We start from the raw sequence: 23,352 nt of genomic DNA, 5'->3' as shown, positions 1-23,352 counted from the left end.
GTGGGCACTCAGAGTTTACAGATTTCTATCTTATTACAAAGGACAGGTAGACTTAATAATTGACATGAGCTTCTAGCCTCTATAGCTCTTGTGTCTACTTCCATTATTTCTTCTCCATTTCTTCTCCCATGCATACAAAATATATACAGAAATAAATTTTTCTGTATAAAATCAATGTTTTGCAGTGAGAAGGATCCCTAAACACCAGTTACCTAGACCTTACATATTGCTGGATCTAGAGCAATGAGCCTCCCCCCCTTTATATTAAATCATTACAATGGCTGCAATATTCCCCAGTTTGATGGTTGAGTATATAATTTTCATTAAGTTCTGGCAAACACTAATGTGACCTCATCAAAGGCTGTTAATGAAATGTAGCTCTGCTCAGATTCACCCCTGCTAGCCAACTATGAAAGTCTTGCCTGAAGAAAACTACAAATAATACCTCAAATTGAAAATGTACAAAATACAATAGTCTCTTCCGAAGTAAGGGCAGTCTTCAGAAAGATAAAAATGGCTTTTCAAGACTATTTTATTTTATATTCACCAATTATGGTTGTTAGCATTTCCGGCTGAAGCCTCAATTCAGGGACCAACCCCATAGAGTTAACTCAGAAGGAATGTATGAGTTGAATTAATTTTCCTTTATTTTTTGAGGTTTATTTTTAGATACAGGAGAGGAAAAAGTGATCACTTGTTAAAACAGTGGAAGCATATACAGATCATATTGGAAGGAAGTCCAGCCTAGAAACAGAGGTTTTAGATAAGCTACTACAAAATGAAGAAGTAAAAAAGAAATAAGCATAAACACCTTTTTAAATGTCTTGAAGCTGCATGAGCAGGAGGACATGTGAAACAGGCATTTCTATTTGACCATAAAACTTGTGCTACTTTAAACAGTGTTACACTGAATTTTCTCAGGAGAGACAACACATCTATACACATACTGTTTTCTTCTAAAAATTCATCTGTCAGCAAGCTATGTCTTCAGTCATGTGCAGCATTGCAAATTAGATCACTTACACCTATCATTAATGGGAACTTGACAGAGCCAAGCCTCACGAATCTGATTCTAGTTACACATGGCCAGTGGTTGATTGATCAATGCAGACAGGCAAAGAAAAGGACTACAGAGTGTATTTGTTTCTCCTATTTTTTTAACAAAACACAGCTCTAATGGCACTGCTCATATTAAACTACTGCAACTGCATCATTAATTTCCCTAGGATAATATGCTTCTGTGATTTTTAGAAGAAAGAACAGCGAAGCAATGACTTCTGCATGCCAATAAAACCAATGGGGTTTCACACAATTCCTCAGCTTTGTCTTTAGTTAGAGAGTTTATTGATCACCTTAGAATACAAGGGCCGCTATATCCTCCACCGGTCTAACAATCAACAATCTAGCACATCAAACTGCGTGGTGATTTACAGGAGAGCTAATGGCACCTGCTTCTGCTCAACCGGCATCAATCCTTTCTGCCCTCATACTCCTGTCAATATTTGTGTAAAAGCCTTCTTAACTTAACACCCAAATAATTCGTATCACCTTTGCGTGAAATACAATCTAAACTTCTGATTCATAAAATTGAAAACACGTTAGTACACAAAGTGAGACCCTGTTGATTCTTCTGTAAATGGGACTGACATTTTCCACATTAATTATCTTCTTATAAATAATCCCACATTATAAAATCGTCACAGTGATTTATTGATGCTTTACAAAAACAATAGTTGTTAGAAAATATTTTAAATCAAAAAGGCCACAGAATTATTAGAGTAATATATAAAATGTTTCATCAATAACTGTATGAAGAAGAAGCAAGTTTTAGGGTCTCCAAAATTCAGAAAGAATTGTGCCTCTTCAAAAGATTACAAGCTACTGAAAAACTGAGGCTACTTGAAAAGGAGAAAGGCACACACCAGGGCAAAGATCCTTTTAAAAACTAATTGAGAAAAATCTGTACCCGTTTGGCATTCTGCGTAATATACTGCAACACTTCTGATCCAGTATACAGAGCTCTCAAACTAAATATGACCTTGCTTGGAACAGCAAAGTTAATGCAGGATTCTCTCACTCTCAGACAGCATTAAATGGGAACATGGCAATGATGAGGGAAGAATTTCTTGCAGGCAGGAGAGAAGTATCTGGGAACATTAATGTTTTGCCATTGTAAATGAATGTTGTGTCAATGAATCATGTCTTGGTGCTGTGAACAGGAAAAGACCACAGTGCTGAAAGCCTCTGAACGGCACTGCTCAAAGGTTAACCATTCTGACCCTAGACAGGAAAAAAGCAACAACAGCAAAGAAGTGTTCCCTTTAGTTATCTCCATACTGGAAACACAAATAATGAATTTTGTTTACAAAAATGAAGCCATTATTTACTAGCAACCATGTCAACTTCAGAAAAATCTGAAGACATAGTCCATGGGTAAGACAGAAAATTCTAGAAGTTTTTTGAAAATTCTGTATTCAATTTTTGGCTGAGTAGCAAAACTATTGACTTACACTGCACAAATATTTTGTTCTTAGTGAAAAACAAAGTTTAGACTTGCCATTATTATAAAGTGGAGTAGGAGTTCCCATCACGGAATGAAGGCCACTTTATCAGCACTTTGCAAGCGCTTCATATTGAAACAAGGGACTCCAGAGTTCAAGGGATATGCAGTTTATTTTAATTAGCTCCCATTTACAAACACTACTGTAGCGATAGATACAGTTATAGTAAACTTGCAGACACAAGAAATCCTTCATGTGGAAGGGACTTCTAATTTGTAAATTGTAATTTTCCTCTATCAGACTCGAGAGAACTGAATTTCATGCAATGCTTGAATTCTGGGCAGTGCCTACATATACATCACCTTACAAGTGAACACTTATGTTACACACCAATTATAAAAAGAAGTTTAAGCACAGCCATGCATGAGTTTAAGTCTGCCTGCTATCAGGTGCTTCCCATATACAGAGCAATTTTCCTTACACATGACTTGCAAAGAAAGACTTGTAAGTACAAGATCGCAGGTAACCATCAAATTGTAAAACCAAACATCCTCTGAAATGGTGTTAAAAAAAAATAAAAATAACCCATTTATTAAACAAGTTCACGTTCTGGTAAAATTCTTTTTTATCATACTTATAAAACTTCCCTAAAGCCCAATCTCACCTTAATACTGGCAGGTTGTGAGGGTCACAAATAAACTATGCTGCAGAAACACACCATGACAGCTCCATGCAAAGCTAACTTCACCATTCTGTACCCCATTCCCTGAATTTGGCAGGAGGAAGGTTCGTTATCTAACAGTGAACACGACCAAGGCCTGACCTGTCCCTGTTTTGTATCCTGGAGGGGGCTTCTTTGATGAGGCGGCACTGGAATACAGCTCAGATGCTCCTGTCCCTGCACAGTAACAAAGCTCCATATGTGAGTTAATAAGCCCACTCAGAAACAAGAGGCAAGCAGGGTACCATGCAGGTTTTGAAGAAGTCAGTAATGGTCAAGGAGTAATACAATCTAGGTTTTTCCTTTATTAGATTATCACAGCTTTTCACTATCTTCCTTCTAGAGAATGCGAATTGTGATCTCCTGCAAGATATTAAGCAAATGTCCCTCAACATAACTAACTTAAGAAGTTCCCACCATGCCCCTACAGGATCTCCCCCCCTCCTTTTCTACCAAGATTCAGGGTGGATGAGCACGAAGGTGCTGTGCCAGGTCACTGAAATGATCTCGGTTAAAAAGCAAAAGCCATGTGGGCCAAAATACGTAATTCCTGTAGTGCCTGGTTCTACAGACAACTGTACAAATGCAACTCAAAAGGCAAGAAGCTGCCACACCAGGGAGCAGCTGCCAAGAAGTGCCTTAAAATCACTGTGGAGCCAAAGAAAATGCATTACATAACAATGCCCTTAGCAGAACTCCAGGTTGAAGAAGCCTCCTAACGCTTCCCAGTGTATCAGTAGCCCTATGCAAATCTAACTGTTCACTTAAAGGAAGGATTTTACGCATTTTTCTTTAGTTGTTACTTCATTAGGAAACAATACACTTTTCTGTTTGTTTCCCTAATGAACATACCTTAGAGTGATCAATCCCCCTTTTTTTTCTTTTTAAAGTTTACCTCCTCCTGTTTATTAGAAACATCTCATTTGGTTTTCTAGTCTCTATTTCTAACATACTTAATGATAGGTTTTGGAGCCTTTGGAGCAAAGAACAGAGATGGTCTGCTTCAACTTGGCAGAATGTTATTCTTTTCCCCAGCTGTTAATCTCAAGACTTTCTTCTTATGTCACGTAGAACAAATCCAGAAAAAATATACTTTATCTTTTACTAACCCCTTTAAACAAAGCTAGGTAATTTTGAAAGCATCCTTTAAATCAACAAGTCCAGTACTAAGATGAGGTATTTTGGTATTTGCCAAAGCTGCTTTTTTTTTTTCTTTAAGCACAGTGACAGTATCTCCCTCTTAGTTTAGATGAGAATTACCAATTTATTTTTTTTTTTACCATAACATGGGTGACTGAAAACCTGAAAAGCCTCTCCAGTCTTGTTCTCTAAAGTAGTATTTTCTAAGGAAAAAAAGGCCAATTAAACAGATGGAGATACGAAGAGAGGAGTAAATCTCCAAGCAAAGTGACAGTTCTTGCAGGCAGTTAACCTCATTGGAATTCACTTTCTGGCATATGGCAAGGTTACAAAAAAAGCAGAATCTTGCCCACAGAAAGATTAGGAAATCATGACCATAAAGCTTCAAGTTTTGGCCAGTGCAAGATTTGAAACTTCAGGATGAAAACTAAAACACTAAGAGAAAATTAAGAAATGACACGTACCTTATCTACTGGGAGAAAGTCATTTTCAACTTCTATTGACCTTGGTCGTAGCTTTATAGGTTTGTCTTTGAAGATATCTCCAAAGCCAACACCCTTGACCTTTTTGGGTTGGATTGTTGTGCCTCCATTGGCTCCTTCTGATTTTGTGCTGCTAGAGTCACCACCATCACTCTCAGAGCCCGCAGCATCTTTTAGGCCTATGAAATGGAGGGATGAAAGAAGGAATCTTAGGTGTGAAGCTCATTATTTTCAAAACGGATTGTGACTGGAAGATTCTCCCTCCCACCATCCCCTATAAAGGAAAACAAAAGCAGAAGAAACAGGTAGAGAAGATGCTCTCTGTGCCATGTGCTCATTTTTGAGTTTAAAAAATAACTTAATTTCACCCCATTGGTGTACCACTTAGAACTTACACCAATCCACAAAACATGCATCCTCCAGCATCAAAACTTCATGGCCATTCCTTGAGTACCAAGAAAATCCTTCTTCCTCAGACAAAAATTATTTGGAAGAGAACTGAATAAATGAAAGAGTTAAGTTCAGTTGTAGAGCAGCTATTGTATAAAGCCACTTCAAGCTAACAAGCAATCAGACCAGGCGCACTGTACCTTAAATCTGTGACTCATATCAAGCCAATTATGGAATTAGTATCTAAAGCTACATTACCTACCTGAGAAATATAAAGCTGAAAGCTGTTCAAAGAAATTTGCAATCAAATAAGCTGCATAATGTGTTCCCTGCTGAAAATTAAATCTCTCTGCAGCATAGACAGCCCCATAAGCACCCATGCACGCTATCCATTAGGAATATAATAAATCAAAACTGACATTCTGATTTGCATTACTTCTTTCAGTGAATAGGAAAATTTATCTGCACTTATCTGAAAATATCTGCTGTTTGAATAGCAGAGGTCACGTATGTAATATGGTGATGCTTCAGCCATCTTACAGAATGGTGCAGAATTAGGCCAAACAGTCACTGGCAGCAAAAGTGACCGACTGAAGTTTGTTTCAACTGAAACAGACCCTCAGTTCATTTAAATTTTCTTTCCTAGGTTACATATTGACTTAATTATGTTTCCAGGAAACCCACAGCAATTGCTGTTACTACAGCACTAATTCTACCTAGTAATAGCAAATTCAAATCCTCACATTGCCCTCATAAGCATTTGTGAATCTTACAAGTCAAAGAAAGAAAAATCTCAAATCAGCTTATCTTCTGAATTATTTTTATATCAGATCCACAAAATTATAGCAATGAACTTTCATCAGAAAAGGCTGCTACCATAGACAATTCTTATCTAAAATCTAGACACTTAAAATCAAGTAGAGATAGATTGTATACAAATCTCTTTGTCTTGTTCCTTTGTTAAACAAAGTAATGTTACTGATTTTAAACAAACTAATGTTATTGTATTTCTGACAAAAGAAATGATACTAAGATGGACAAAGTCTGCTGGATCCCTACAGAAGAACTGCAACTTAAGGAGCATGTGGGAAGTTTGATAAAATCTTCATAATGCCTCAGTTTTTACAATTCTCTGAAGTAAAATTCTGATGTAGCAACAGAAACAGAATGAAACTGTTCCTGAGCTGAAAGCATCTGAACATAATTTCCAGCCTACAGTAGAACAACCCGTCAAAACCAAACAGAGCAATTAAACTGAAGAAAAAGTATTTTGAAATTGATGAAAATCTTTATGGATAGAATTTTAATATTAACAGTTGAGTCCTTTGCTTTTGCCTCCTTGACTCAAGTGATACCTTTGGTTTTAACAGTTTCCATCCAAAAACTTTCTGCCATGCTTGTAAGCAGCGACTTGTTCAGGGGGGGACTTCTTGTCTTCCTGGCAATTAACTGTTTAGAAACACGACTACCCAGTAAAACACAGCAGCTTCTTCAAGGGCTATTTTAAGCTTCTTCAACGAACCACAGAAACCAATGTAAATCCTAAGGCCTACAGGCACAACTTCAAGATGTAGGATGCAAAGGGCTCATCTGTTAAATTGGTTTCAACACCAGGGTGTTGCTAGGAAATGAAATCAGGAATTATGTACCAAGCCAGGATATTTGGCAAAACTGTTAAGCAGAAAAGTCATTATCTGCTGCTCTGAGATCTTCTGTATCTGAAACATGAAAGGAGTATAAGATTGGAATTAGAGAAAGTTCCCAATTAGAAACAAAAAAACGACTAAAGACTAAGGAAAATGATTACACTCTCTGGCCTCCTCAGTGGCTGCCACATCTACCTATTGAACATAAGTAACATATACAGTGGTCTTGATCTCTTTACTTGGCCTTTTTATTTTTCGAAGAAGGGCCATGAGAAGAAACTTCAAATATGGTTTCACCTGTTTATTATGGTAGTTAGAACGGTAGTATTCCTACCACCAGTGAAGTAAATTCTGTGTGCTGCTTCTTTTCCAGACCTCATGAAAACAATAATCAGGAAATTCAAGCATTCAGTACAATCCTCATCTGTGCTGTGGATGGCAGCAGGAGAGTGATTAACTGTAGCGAAGCCATTCCACAGTGCAGAGGCACTCAAAGTAAATAAAGTAAGCCAAGAAGGTATAAATCTTTTCAGGCAACACAGCAAAGGCACTGCCTCTTTCTTATTCCTACACCTTGTTGGGACTTAGGCAGTAACAGAAGCTGCAAGTTCTACAAAACTGGATCCTCCCCAGCTTTGCAAAATATCAGTTACTAGGGCCCTGGCCAAGACAGACGTTAGAACCTATTTTATTTACTACTTCTAAATGCACAGAGAATGGTCACCAATCAACTACATGGACTTACTAATAACATTTCTCAGTTTAAAACAAACACACCTCAAACCCAAATCACAGTTACCATTGTGTCTTTGCTGAACAAAAGATCTTGATATGGGATGGGAAAATTACCCTCTGGCAAAGGTTCCTTCTTTCATCCTTGCCAAAATCTCCTCGAACTACTCTGTGATGGAGCGAAAAAGCAGTGCAGAAACCTTTCTCCACAAGTAACTGGATTTCTACTGATAAGAGTCCATGACTGCTCTTAGCCTCTCCATGAAATGAACAGAAAAGCTATCTTTAAAACAAGGAATTAAAATAAGATTTTCTGCATCACTAATTGTGAGAGAAGAGGACCTAGACCTTGGCTAGTGGATGGAAGTAATTGTGGGAATTACTTATGAGTTCTCACATGGACTTCCAGATCTTTGAAGCCTTCATGAAAGGAGCTCAGAAACCTCAAGCGGCTTCAGTAATAATTAAGCTTTTGTTTCTGGGTCATCACTCGTTTTTCATTATTGCATCTTCATCTTTTATTGACCATTCTTCTGTGATGAGACATCACACCTTGTACCAGAAACCCGACCTCAGGCTTACAACAGATTTCCCTAGCATCACTCATCTGTGCTTGATATAATCCAAAAGTAATTTGTCTCTATGCTGCCACAAAGCTTAGTCTCAGTACACAACCCTCATAATGAAAGCAACATAGGAAATAACTGCTGCTTTTTCTTTTTTTTTTTTTTTTTAATTACTTTTTAATTAGGACAGAATGGACTGAAGTGATGCCTGTCCAAATTAAACTGCTTTTTAGTGGCTGGATACAGAGGCCAGCCTTACAAAGCCCTTTCAAACTTAAAAGAATTCTTCCTATCAACTGGGAAAATGACATAATTTATTACTTTTCGACTGACACAAACTGAGGAGCCCTCTGGACTTAAATAGGTAAGTAAAAGCTCTAGCTTTCCAAGACCTAGTCTGCCCCTGCTCTTATCATTTCATGGCTGAGGGCAAGAAGCAAAGGTGACAGAAGAGGAGGACTATATGCAGTGGAAACTAAGAACAAATTAGATAGAATTAAGATCTGTATTAAGATTAAGAAACACTAATGCAGAACGAAACAGTCTCTAGGCCTGCCTACACAAGGAAGTGATGGCTGACAGCTGAAGTCAGAAAAATGTCTCTCTTCCAACACCCTTCTTTTTTTTTTTTTTTTTTTTTTTTTTTTTTTTTTAACCCCCCTTCAGCTTTTCATGGCTTTTTTTTGCCAATACTGCAAACACCTTAATAGGAGAACACAGCTGGTTGGATAGTTTCCCTAAAAGCCCAAGGATACAGCTGAGAACTAGGTAGGAACCTGAGTGACTCAGACTGTCAGATTATGAATTTTAAACATGAAATTTTCTTCAAGAAAACCTACAGTTAGCAGGGAGGTCAGGTTGCTAAATGGGCATTAAAACCTGAAAAGTGTTTCAGTTGACACAGTGATGTGCTGCTGCTGCCCAATACACCCACATAGTCTGAAACAGCTGTGGCAGATCCATGAACATGAGCTCTAAGGTAAGGTTTGCAGCTCAGCAAACCGCTATTCTCAGAAGCACTGAGCACATCTTGCTTTTATTTTAAGTCTAGTTATTTAATACTTCAAATATAGGCAGGATAGGATAAAAGCTACAGTAGTCAGGCCTTGGTTTTGTTGTTTGGTTTGGTTTTTTTTTTAACATCAACTTTTCTAGAATCAGTCTGTCAGCATTTGGAAAGCTGACAAGCTAAGAACATAACATCAACCAGGTGCTCACTAACATGCCCGCTATCGCACCAGTCACAATAGTACAAAAATTTTTCAGATTCTTAAAATTTCTTTCGGAAGTACCATTTTCCATTTCCGGCTCTATTATCAAAGGCATCATTCTTCACCTAGATTTATTGCTGCTGAATTATCTATAGCACCACAAGGTAGAGCTCAAATCTGAGCATTGGTTGCACTTTTATAGTAAGCTCCTTGAAGTCTGAACAAGGGCAGCATAAGGAAGAAGAAACTAAAATTCCCAGGAGCTGACCATTCCCAACTTTTGGCTGGGACAAGATATGGGACTACTGACACACAGCTATTTTAAAACAGAGCTCTAAGATGCCCAGTTGCTTCATGCTCCTTAGAAAAGCAAGCTAATTTAGTATTCATGAAGATAAATGCTCACCACACTGTCTGAAGGAATTTCACACTTCACACACAGTTTTTTCCTCTATAGGTATATAACAGAGATTAGTTTTCTCGAGACATTTCAAACACACCACGCTCCTGCTATGCCAGTTACAGGTCTTTTGAGAGCAACATTCTGAAATGTACCGAAACAGATTAGCTCAAACAGGGATTAGAAAGAGACCCGCAACATCAGACTTAATTCATCAACAGCCCAGAGCTGCACTGGCATCAAATCAAGATTCTAAATCAGAAAGATATTTAGGGATGATAAAGAGCTGTGTAAACTAAAGCTGTTGAAACAAAAATAAACAGTTGTGATAAAATTAACTCCATTCAAAGCAGGAAATAAATTGTTTCTAAAGAGCTTAAAATGGCAGGAAAAACAGGCAATACATTGTGAGGTTTACAGAGCTTTCTATTTTGAGCTGTTATTTAGTAATTTGATTTTTGTTCTTTATTCTAGATTATTCTGTCTGCAGGCAATTTATGGCACTGGGCAAAAGACGTACCACTCTGACAATGTATAAGCAAATGAGGCTCTGGCCCTCTAAGCATTTCTCAGGCTTAAGTGATGTAAAGGTCGGCTGTTCAGAGATGCACACCTGAGACAGTGCAAAGGACCTCTTTATTTGGTCCGGCAGCCAGAGAGAAACACTGTCAACTGTTAAATAGAGCAAAGAACTGTGTAAATGAAGCTTATTGGGACTTTTTCCTTTTAAGGAAAGTCTTTTTGCCTTTCCTTATGTTTTCCACAAGGGAAGCAAGGGAAATATGTCCTTCTTCTATTTAGAGAATGACAGCATGGAACACCAGAATGACTGATCTGAATGACAAAGAAGGTGAAATTAGACATAGTAATTGCAGTAGATGAGACAGGAACTGTCCTTTTGCCTTTTCCTCACATACTGGTGAAGACAAAACAAATACCCATAGCCTATCAAGTGTTTATCTTGGGCTTGCTTTTTACCAAAATCCTGTATTTTGTTGAAGCCATCCCCAGCAACATTCCATAGTGTCATAAAAAAAATCAAAACCAGAAAAGGAAGTTTGATTTTAAATATTACTGCAGAACAAAGCCATGCTGATTCTTCATAGTTTAAAGGTTAATAAATTCATGCTTTCAGAAAACAAATTTATGCTTCTTTACCAAGAGTGGTTATACATGTACAAATGGCTGAAGCAGACTATTTCAATATTAGTCATTATTTGTTATTCTCAGTTATATTCCTTGAAGAAATGTAACCATGTAATCTAAACATTTTGTCATTTCCTTTCAACATGTTCGTTTTACTTAGCACAACAGTTTTTGCCACATAAGAAACAGCACCAAGATTTTTACGTATGCACAAGAAATCATGCAGGGAAAAGGGGAGCAGTATCCAGCACCACACAGCAGCATGCATGAAGGGCAACACAGCACAAGCATCCCCTACAGCATGAACACAGAGCCATCAATACTGAAATTGGTGGCTTCACCTTATCCCCAGCCATTTCCCCGAATACTGTGAGAGCAAATAGAAACAAACATTCATTCAGGAGCTCTACAACTGTACCATGGTCATCTTCATTTTGGAACTCTTTTTTCACCACCCTTGTTCTCACCAAGTACAGGAACAGATTACTACACATGAAAGGATGAGTAAGCAACCAAAAGGGTTCTTTACTTGCTACTCACATAAAACAGGTCTTTGGTGAGACTCACAGAAAACCACTTGGTAACTGGAGTCCAAATCAATGGAATGATTTAACGTGTTTCACCCCACTCAATGTAATTCTTCCACCCACCACCCTCAACCCCTTGCCATTTGTACATCTGTTCTTCAGAAAACAGGATGCTTATTTTAATCATAAAAATTCCCCTCACCTAATTTTAGCATTGTTCTTTCTCAAATGTTATTTTTCATTGTAGCAGCTGTGTATTTAATAGATGTTCTTCTTTGTAAGCAAGTTATATGAAGTTCAGGTGAAATAAAAAAATAGCAACTGTCCCCTCTTCAGAACTGTTAAACATTTGGGTTTCTCACTTCATTTCACTCACATTCAGTCATTCTTAAATGAGGTTAGTAATGTCATAAATACATCAACCATATTGATTTCTTGGAACTCTGCCCAGCCATAGTTCCTCAAGGATTAGGGAGAGGGTAAAAAAAAAAAAAAGAAAAAAAAAAAGGTGGTGAAACAGTACAAGACACAAGGTTACTCACGAATATTTCTGTTTCAACGATCCTGTCTCATCTTCTTCCATTATATCTAATATCTATTACTGACAGCATTGTGGATCCACATATAAGGAGAGGCAAAATTTGTCAAATCAAGCATTTTACATGCCCTGATCCTCAGTTATAGCATCTTTGAAGAAAGTGGAGGAAGAAAGAGAGATTAAACCAGTAAAAATAAAAATATTAGAAATCCAAGAAGCACTTTTTTTGTGGAGGTACAGGAAAGTTGCAGGATGAGAAAAGAGAAGGCTGTGATCAATAAACGACAAGTAACTAGTTGTTTGCCACAGCATATGCAGTAGCAAAGATTTTTTGACAGCAGGTGGATGAGCAGAATGCCAGAGGAGTTGAAATTATCACTGAGCGGAGCCTGGCAGACCTAATGACCGAAAAAGCCATGTCAGTGTATGAAGGCAAGGCTGAGTGTTTATGCAGGAGACAGTCTTGCATATTTCAGTGGAAGGTATCTCTAGAAGCAGCTACACTAATTCAACAGCATTTAGCTATTACAGGCCTTGGTTAAGTAAGAGAATGTCTTTTAAACACAGCAGTTGAAAATGGCTTTCAAAACAAAATTATTTAGCACTAAGCATATGTTTGTAAGGTAAAAGCTCTAAGCTTGCTACAAAAATTGAGCAATGCTACATGCAATGTGATACAGGTGAATCCAAGCACTCTTTGAGCATAACTAATCTAAAGCTATGAACTGACTTGAGCTTGATTTATAGAGAAACCAGAAAGCTGAAATCAGAGTAGCTGTGGGTTGTTCTCAAGAGACATCCCTATACAAAAACAATTCAGTAGAATGTCTCCAAATTATTTTCATTGGAGTCCTAAGCACATGGTTATTTGTCTAAAAATAAGGACTACAGATCAGATATGAAATGGAAGTAGCTGGCCACACCTTTAGTAGGCCTGCCTGGGAAGAACATGAGGATGCAGGAAGTCAGCTGCCAATAGATGGAACAGGAAGAATAACGAACCCACTTTTTTGTATGTTAGTTTAGAAGATAACATCTCTGATAGTATCAACAATACCAACCTTCATTTTATTTAAAACTTTCCCGGGTGATCTGATTTTGCGTACCGCCCAGTTCAGTCCTAGTTCCAACCCAGTAAGCAACAAATAAGCCACAAATGTAGCTGGACATGTAGCCTTCTGAGATGCAGTTTTACATAGAAAGCAAAATACCTTTGCAGCATGAAAAAACATGCAAATCTCAACCAAATGCCAAGGGAAATAGTATTAATCAAGACAGCATTTGTCAGCTTTAAAAAAAAAGTATAGATGGGTGGTTTGCTCAGAGAAACGTGCAACTATCTACTGTGAATTAAGCTGTTTTCTTGCAGCTTGTTATCAAGCATACAGGTAGGTACCCATCCAATCCTGTACTCTATGAAATTAGTTTGATAAAATCTATTTTCTGTGACATGGCACAACCACATGCCAGTATTATTAACAAGGAGAACTAAATGCAGAGCTCTAGCACAGCCTAAAGGTAACATAATTCTTCCTGACTTCACTTAGGCTCACCCAAAATGACTTGAGAAAAGGGGAAAAAGCCATTTAACTCTTAATGAAAAATGGGCTGGACATGGAGACCAGGTTCCTGGAAAATTTTTAAAAGTAATGTTAGGGCAACACTGCCCAGCAAGATTAATGTGAAATTAAAGGTTCCAAGGGCAGACCTTACATCTGATTTGAAGCTAGATCCTGAAGCCAGAAGTCAAGCATTCTGGAGATTTACTTCATAAATACTTATTACGCCTATCGGATTAGGTGGATTTGAGGACATGATGGTCCAGGAACTCTGCAAGAAGCATGGAATTTGAGTGATGCGTAAGCAGTCATGAAGTCTGTAAGGGGAGAAGCAGCAGAAAAATGTGAAGACCACCAGTCACATGGTCTGCTCCAGGCAGAGCAAGAGCTTGGTTGGAAGCTTGAGAAGAGCTGCAGAAAAGAGAAGAATCTGAGAGATAATTCTCAGTGAGGAAATACTCAGAGCTGCACACATTCACACAGATTTTCATTTTAAAAATCAGTGTGAGGTTTGTTTTTTTTCTTTTAAAAGAAGGTGTAATTGCAAGTATCAGAATAAAAACTACTACTTCAACTGCTTCATCCTTTGCTGTGAACATGCATAAGACAGAAGTCCTCAGAGGTAGGACAGCAAACATGCCCACCCAGAAAGGAGGAAGAAGGGCAGCACAGCTTGGATCTTCTCAGGAGAAAGCTGTCTGGGATGAAAGCAGATGCCAAAGTTAGCACAACATCCTGTTCACCGGAGGACAGGACTGAACGCTTTGTATTTAGTCACACTGAATATGACTCAGTAGGATCTCTTTCTGCTACATTTCTCAATGAGGAAGCAGGTGGTAAGACAGATTTCTGTCTTCCTTGCTTTGTCTGTCTTTCAACTTACACAACCATCCTGTCTACTTCTGTATTAACACGGTAGTAAAAGCATGCGAAAAGCAGCATGTTCTCTGCTTCCAAACTGCAAAAGGCAAAAACCTGACCATGAAATGAAAGTAGCTTTGTAACTTTTTCCCTCCTTGGCAGAAAAAATGTTATCAGCCAAAATGCTGTGAGTAATAGCTGTCAAAATCAGAATGCCAAATGAAGAGCATGCAGTAAATTAAAACCAAAACAAAAACCCAACAAAACAACACAAAACTAAACAAAACCACCAAAATAACCTCAACCAAACCACCCCTAACAAAACAATACCCACAATGTTCTTTAAGCAAAGTGAAGCATATTTTATGAATTCAGCAACTGCAATGGTGTCTTTATTTTTAGAGCAGAAGGACTTTAAATTCAAAGATTTGTGGCTTTTAATCTACAGTCTTCATGTTTCAGATGGCAAAAATGATGGGACTAGATGGTCTTAATGTCAATCCATAGCTGAGATCCAAACATCAACTTAATTCATAATTAATTGCGGGCTTACACACTTATATTATATGGACATATAACATACACATGCACAGAAGGAATGGGTGCATTCTCATTGCATTAAGGCAGTTCATCAGCAGCAAACTGACTTTAGCTTACAGACAGATATATGCATGTAGAGTAGCCATAAGTGAGTAGCTGTGGCACATTTTTTTACAAGTGTAAATAAATCAAACAAGTACAGAGGACTAAAGCCATTGCTTGTTGATTTTGAAACACTCACTGTTATAACGTCTGTAGCTGTCAATCTTTGCCGGTGCCACTCTGTACAGAATTGTCCCTTGAAAGGCAGATTTTCCTGACAGCAAGCAAGAGAAGGAAAGACAAAAAAAAAAAGAGAAGGGGCAGGGTGGGGGTGAAGAGATCGAATGATGGCAAAAAGAAGGGAAAGGAAGAGGTTTTAATCTGTATTTTCAGTCACTAACATTTTTAAAGCCTCATTAGCAAAACAACGAGAACATTGACAAAAATATCTGATTGTACATGAAGTTAAAATATTCTTACTACATGTATGTCAGATAAAAGAATCTCATGATTTTGCTAAAGCTGTTTTATGCAATGTCCAACAGAATGCATTTTTCTTAGGTTTTGTCTGTTGTCCATCAGGTTCTGAGACTTGCAAATGAAATTGTCTTACTCAGACTCCTTACAGAGTGCAGGAGAAGCCTGAAAAAGAATTATTGCTGCAATGATGTACCCACAGCAACTCAACACTCCTGATGCAGATGTAGTGCACTTGAACAAGCACAGCTGACATCTAAGCAGGGCAATGAAATACTCACATTTCTTTAATACACGAGGATCCTGTGAGCATCAGAAAGACTCCATCTTTCCAAGATGACTTATTAGAAGTGTTTTGGACAGGGAAACTGGTCTTAAACAATACTTACTTAAAGGATAGGACACTAAAACCTGAATAAATCAGTTTTTCAGCCAATAGCTTAATCAGGTGTTTGACTTGGTACACCTTAACAAAACCAAAATAGTAAATTGAAAAAGAAAACATCCAAACAAAAAAAAGAAAAAAAACCAAACAAAATGTACTTCCCACCTCAAATCTTTAAGATACCATTTTTATTATCAAGACCATTAACTTCTTAGGTTTTTTTCTCTGATAGCAAGGTAACTCATGCTCTAACATCTATGATATGCAATTCAAGTGAAGGTAAAGGCATGAGCAGCTGAAGTGTTTTGTGTATTGGATTTGGTTTTTTTTAAACTTCAGGTACCCAGGCAAGCCCAAGAATATGCCAATGTCAGCTTGTTGCCAATCTCACCTATGTATACCATAATAAAAATTAATGTCTTCAGTAAAATTTTATAACAAAATAGCCAGTACATATGAATTGTCCCAACACGGATACCACCCATTTTGGTACCAAATGTGTACCTTTTTCCCCTGCGTATCATTCTGTTGGACTTTCAGAAAACAAAAAAAAACAAAAATAAAAAAATTACGATACACTCATTTGTGTGTCGTAAAAAGCTGTTTCTTTGTTCTTGCAGTTGAATTAATAACCAAAGTTTTTCCTTGCCTTATTTTTATAGAATGAGGAAGTAAAAAGTCACAGATCCATTTCTCCACCCTTGTTTTTACAAAATACCACTAAAAAATGCTTTAAAGCGGTCAAACACAATTAAGATATAGCTCAGAGAAAGATGTATCAAGGTTCATGACATTAAGGAGAGCGAGAGAGACATTAATGGACATCTGAAGCTTTAAGAACTCAAAATACAGGAGGTTGCCTGACTAAACCATTAGCTGATGAGTCTACCATCAGTTCTAACTCCAGCAGTCATGACTTCTCTGTGGTCACCACTAACAGGTTCTAAAAATAGTTGATACGTACCATATGGCCCACCATTTCCTAAACAGACACGTAAAAGAGCACCAAGATATAAAAGGCCATCTTTAAATGCTGTCATGACATTGCCATGAACATACTAAAATGCTTTTGAAATCACCTCTTTAATATTAACTTGTGATTTCTCTCATATGGTTTATTTGACTACATGACAACTCTTTGCTTCTTGACAGGCTGTAGTAACAGGATGTGGCAGTAAAATACTCTTAAAACTAAAATATATCTGAGAAATCTAGAAAATAATCTTATAATTTATGCATCCATTCAATAGGGTAATAAAATTATAATGTATACTTCATGAACATGTTGTAACACTAGGTCAAAGAAAAGCAATGTTTTAATTTAAGAGGATGCTTTAAAGAACAAAGAACTGTTGCTTACTCTAAGGGTATCTGATCCTGTCCTTACTTACATTCTGAAATGTGCCTTTGAAGACAAAAAACTTGGCAGTCACCTTACACCTAGGACAAATACTTTAAAAACAAACAAACAAAGCCCCAAACCCACAATCTTTTGATCTTCTAAAGGTCTCACTTTCCAATCTGTTGAGCACCCACCATCTGAGAAGCATAGGTTCCCAATCCTTAAAAGTTAAGGGCTAAGTCCCACTGTCAATATTCAGAAATACTTAGGCACCATCAAAACTAGCCCCAAACATTTTCAAGAAAGGGGCTTTTTGTTCTGACAAAACTTCTGAGATTACACTATGGCAGTGCATGGCAAGAAAAAAATACCTTTGGGGCATTTACTCTGATCTGCCATGAAAGATACATAGACACAACAAACCCAATCAAATCAGACAGCACCTTGCTCCCTTTTGGGCCTGTGTAGGTCATAACAGAAGGACAGAAAAATATGCATTTTTATCAACCTTATTCATAAAAAGTCAAAAGATACCATTTTTCTCTTCTGTAGTTCTTCCACTTTGAGTTCAACAAAAATTACATTTGCCCCTGCAAAAAGGCTCTCTTTAGAGAGGGTCAGTAAAATGTGATTGAAAGATTAAATATAACTACGTTTAACCAAAGCATTAAATTTAACTCTTAATGAAAAAATACTCTTGTGTTTGCTCAGTGCCCTTCCCCAAAGATCCTGTGCTACTTTCCCAAGTTGCACAGTAAACCTGCAGAGTATTACCTTATCCATTTTACAGGCTGGGCTGAAGAATTCAAGGTTGATGCTCATGATTGCAGAGCCATACTTCAACCCTCTCTAGGCCTCTCTAGAAGTTGTGTAGAACCTCAGAGACTGCCTAAGTTTCAATGTGCAGGTACAGCCCCTCATACCTGAGTGCTAACTTAATAATCTAACATTTGTACACCACGTTTCTCCCTTACAAAAAAATCCTGTGATACAGAAATATTTAAACATATTTTGTTTCCAGAGAAACAAAAATGAGTTATTTCAGATTTGAAGTGCTGTCATGTCTTGACATCCACAGAGGAAGGAGTTGATCTGGAGGCATTAATGTAAATACCCTTTTGAGATATTTCCCAAAGCATTTAAACAGTAATGCTAGCCTGATGTCCAAATCTTCCAGGATCTACTTAAATGGTTTTTATTTTCTGTGTTTTAAGACTAAGTGCAGCTACTTGGAATAAGATTATCTTTCCTAGTCAATTGTATAAACTTGCTGAAATTCTTGCAGTCTCTTTATTCTCAAATCCATATAGTCAGTGTACCTGAATAGAGCCTTATAAAGCCTCATGTGTTGGAGTAACACCTGTAATAATTACATAAAACATACAGAAAGGGCATATTTCCCATAATTCTGCTAAGGGAATGCAGTTCTTAAATTCATGGTTTTACTTGAAGAAAAATAAAAATAAAAATAAAGCATTAAACCCCACATGAGAATCTCAACATTCTTTGCATCTCTGTCTCTCTGTGAGGAGGCTTACAGTGTTCATATGTTTTATAGGTATTTTGATATTTTAAAAATAGCTTCTAATAACACATCATCTTGGCTAGCCACAAAGCACCTCCAAAGAGCTGAATTTCATATGAGAAAAAAGAAAAACAATCTTTCTTATATAATTACCTTCAATTTAGTTAAAGAGACAAAACCAGTATCTGTGTAACCGATATTTTCTCAATACAAGTTATCACAGCTTTGGTGTTCCACTGACGGTCAGAACCAGCACACAAAACTGAGTTTGAACTAAGCATGTGCCTTTATGGATGTCAACTAAACAAGGTAGTGCTTTGTGGCTGCTTTCACACACTCAATTGTGTGGTTTTATTAAAAGATACTTTTAGGATGTTTATTATAAAGTAAATATTACCAAATTACCTAGGGAAGAAATATTCATTCATTCCTACAATAAAATTGGGGTATTCCATCCTGAACAGTATCACTTACCTTGTTCATTTATAAAGTACAAAACACTACAGAATCCAGAGCTGAATCTACATCTATATAATTAGTTCATCCAAGATTCGCTGTGTTTATAATAAACAAAATACATGATAGCATATACAGGTTATAGAAAGCAGTTTGCAATTTCACTGAAACGTGTAACATCACTTAATGCCCTTTCTTTTTCCCTGTCATGCTAAAATTGTCAACTTCCTTAAAAATATTTTCATACCAGTCTGAAGGAATGTCACCTGTAAATATCTTTACCAGCACTGACCACAAGACTAGGTCACCAGTGCCACTACACATGAATAGGTACTCCATTACTAAAACAATATAAAATTTTTTCATTATTGCAGAAGTCAGGTTTTTTAGGATCTTATTTCTGTGAGATGGAATAAAGATGACAGATTTGCTTTAAATGGAAATATGGAGAAAAAGGAAGAAAAAGAAGTATTATAACTTTCTACCTCTTACTGACAGAGTGAGCTATAAAGGCTTTGGTACATTTCAGCTGAAATAAGCTTACAAAGACCTCAGGAGTCCTTTCACTTTTTCTTGTTCAGAGATTCAGAATACTACTGCACAGCAATGAATAGCATTGTAGCAGTGCTACATAGCAGTGCTGAAAACAGGAAGACCTTGGCAGATATGGTGGAATTCGCCTGAAATATGGAAATACAATTGACTTTTTTTCTTTCCACTAAAGAACTGACTGCAGATTAAGAAATAGAATATCTGTTTGAAGAACAGAAAAAACATAAAGACAAGTGTCCAGTTTATATAAAAGCATACTTTTGGTTCAGGTTATTCTCCAAGGAAAGTTATAAATATGACAACCCACTACCATGCTCATACTATTGCAAACTTAGTTACCAAACATGCTTTTCACCTGCAGCAGTACTGGCACACTGTAAGTGAGAGAACAAAGTCCATGTCCCAGTTCTGGCCTTTTTCCCTTTGACTGCTGGGGCAGTGAGTGACGGAGGTAATAGTAACATGCTCAGCACCTGGAGGGAAAAAGTGCCGCATGTCCCACACCAATAATTATGAATCCTTAAATCTACTGGAGTCATTATAGAAGGCATGGCACTTTAATCCCTCATTTAAATAAGCACAGCCACTATGTAGATGTTTGGTTACTTTGCTCAGTTTCCACATCTAAAGAAAAAAAAAATCTTGTAATTCATTTTGAAATACAAATTATCATTGCCTTCTCTCTTCTTGGTCTGCTGCAGCTTTGCAATTCTTAACACAGCTCACAGAGCATTGCCAATACTACAACTCAGGTAGCATTGCAAGTACACACTTATCATCATCTGACCCTTTCACAGCAGAAATTAAGAATATGTCATTCAAAAACACTTTCAAGCAAGAGATAAGAATGTGCTACCCTATCAACACGGTAGGGGGTAAAGACACAGGCATACATACAGAACATCAATATTTTTTCCTTACTTGGCTTTACTTGCTCTTCTATTCCAGCATCTTCAGAATCAGACAGCTCTTTTATGAAGTTGGAAGGAAACATTCCAGTCTTTCCATTGAGTATACCTTCCCACCATCCCTCTTCCACCTGCACCAAAACAAAAACAAAAAAACAGCGAGGTTAGTATAACGAACACTTTACAGAGTTAAATTGTGTATATGATTTTCAATAACAATGACAGTAATAATTTTGAGTAGTTTGTATTTATTTCAGGTATAAGGAGCACATGACATAGGCTCCAAGCCAGAAAATACCTTTTTTTTATTCTTTTTTTTTTTTTTTTAAGTAAAATCAAGAAAGATGCATGCATTCACCTGCAAATGGCAGCTGTGCTGACAGCAGTAAGAAGCATGGATGAGCATTAAATAAAAGGATAAAAAAACCCAAAACATAAACAACTAGAGAGCACACGGTGTCTCTACATTGGATTTTTTATCAGTTCAATCACTAAATTTGCTGCGCACACTGTACTCTTACTCATCTTCTTGATGCATGTGATTTGCAGATTATAAGAGTTTAAATTCCTTAAGCAACCAATGGCAAAAGAGAAATGCCTGCAAATGGCTATTCAGAAAATCTAAATTAGGTATCTTAATATATATCGTGAATATTCTTGCCTTCCCCATCAAAATCAGAAATTCTTTATTTTGAAAATTAAGAATGTTGCTATATCATTAATGTGCTAATGTAAGAAATCTATGGAGAACAAAGAACAGCACTAATGCATATTTGACTCTAGAGCTTTAAAAAATGCTATTGAAATACATAACAATGATACGGTCAGGAGGAGGAGAGACACTTCCTAGGCCAATCCCAAGAGAAAATACCACTTAAAATTTACAAACTCCATCCTGTATAATCCATTCAGGGTTGAATGGTGGTGTCAGGCAGTGAAATGACAGCCCTCAGAAACCAGATGCCTTTAGGTTATAATGAGACAGGAAGAAATTACTTATATGCATCAGCCAAACACACCCTTGACATATAAATAATTTTCATCTGTCAGTCACTGTCTATTCACAAAAAAAATGACAGGGAAGGACAGTTTCAGTCTGTGACACACCAATCAGTCTCCAATAATGTTTGACCCTCCTCTGTTTGCCCCGACAAAAAAAGATGAAAATAGAATTTTGACTTTACAAATTGAGGATATTCACATCTACTGTCAAAAAAAACAACCCCACATCTTAGATGATGTTATAGAAAAAAATATTCCAACCTGTTTTGTATCATTTATCTGTGAACATCTTAACTCCTTCGAAAACAAATTTATTAATACAAACAAATATTTCCTCAAACTATAGAGGAATGGCTGGGTTGTTGGGGTTTTTTCCCAACTTAGCTACATGTACTATTTTACTACAAAGAAAACTGTTGTTACTTCAGGAGTGTTTCTTGTGCTTTTTCTTCAACCATTTTAGCACATTTCTTGTTTTCTTGGTTTCATCTGCTTTTTTTTGGTTTGAAAGCAGTTCAGACCAACACAGCTACATTCATTTAATCTCAGTACCTGCCCATAACAAAATTACCCTCTTCTTCCTTCCTGCCAAATGCATCAGCAATATTAGTGAGCTCAGGAACAACTCTGGGAATAACGGCTATTTTCTTCCTTCTACTTCAGAGGACAGAATACATACAAATCACTCACTCCAGTAGACTGCAGTTTTTCCACATTATAATATCAAAGTCTCTAAAAGGCAATATTTGCTTTTCTTCTCTCCAGACAAATTAAAAAACATTTGGAAAACTGAAACTGCATGACACACAACACTTAGTAGGCTCTACAAATTATATCTCTAAATACCTATATATGCGATGTTGTTCTATAGAAAATACACAACATAGCCAAGACTCTCCAAGCTATAACATATTTCCATTTTTCTAATGCAGTATACCCAGATGGCTCTATTGATTTGAACTAAACATTAAACCATAACTGCATTAGCTGATTGACCAGAAGATTAATCACAGGGGAATTACACAGATCTCAAGATCCCTGGTTTTTGCAAGATGCTGAGATTACTTGACAGAAAGAAGGTGAACAATATGATCAGTTCCATCTTTCTCTCAAGTAATTTTCCTCTGCTTACTTCTTCCAGGGTAACACTTCGCAGTTTTCTTACAACTAACATTAGCATTCTTTGTGTAGCATGTTTATGTATGGGTCTTTATGTAGGTGTATAGAAATCCACATAGACAAAGGCAAATCTAAATTGGATGTGAACATACTTACAGCATTCACTAGCTTATTGTAAGTTTTCCAGCTGATACAAGAATGAATTCTCTGAAAACACAATGTCATATTCAGTAATTTTACAAATTCAGAAAAACCTAAAGGAAAACCCAGCTTTTTTCCACAAGAAAATGTGGAATCATGTTAGCAAGACATTAGAGGTTGAGGTCAAACGGCCTCCCACAGATCTATTAGGAAATTTTCGTCAAAAGCATCAAAAGCTTTAAGTATTTTTAAACACTATATCTACATGCTACATAACTTTAAGCCTTAAAACACTAGCTAGAGATTAATCCATACACTAAAGAAACATTAAAATACCCCTGGGGTTTAGTTATCCTAAACTGTGGCAATACGTTACCATATGGTTTGAAATGTTGCAATAATTCCCAGCCAATAAAACCTCACAAAGGAAAACCAATTGTTCA

General features: G+C 37.0%; 1 protein-coding gene across 4 annotated transcripts in view; it reads right to left on the bottom strand.

Annotated features, from left to right (window-relative positions):
- Positions 1 to 23,352, bottom strand: part of SH3KBP1 (SH3 domain containing kinase binding protein 1) — a 151,875-nt gene that overhangs the window by 78,578 nt on the left and 49,945 nt on the right. For 2 of the 4 annotated variants that reach the window (XM_080612499.1, XM_080612501.1), the window contains exons 3-5: positions 20,661 to 20,778; positions 15,202 to 15,276; positions 4,827 to 5,023 (exon numbers count right to left, since the gene is read on the bottom strand). In XM_080612499.1, the coding sequence (XP_080468625.1) occupies positions 4,827 to 5,023; positions 15,202 to 15,276; positions 20,661 to 20,778 (390 nt within the window). The remainder of the gene's footprint in view (positions 1 to 4,826; positions 5,024 to 15,201; positions 15,277 to 20,660; positions 20,779 to 23,352) is intronic. The other 2 variants (XM_080612500.1, XM_080612502.1) reach the window with 1 other exon arrangement.

Source organism: Psittacula echo, assembly GCF_963264785.1.
Source record: "Psittacula echo genome assembly, chromosome: 3".
Taxonomy (NCBI): domain Eukaryota; kingdom Metazoa; phylum Chordata; class Aves; order Psittaciformes; family Psittacidae; genus Psittacula; species Psittacula echo.
Note: the sequence above shows the minus strand (reverse complement) of the source record. Positions and strands in the feature narration are given on the sequence as shown.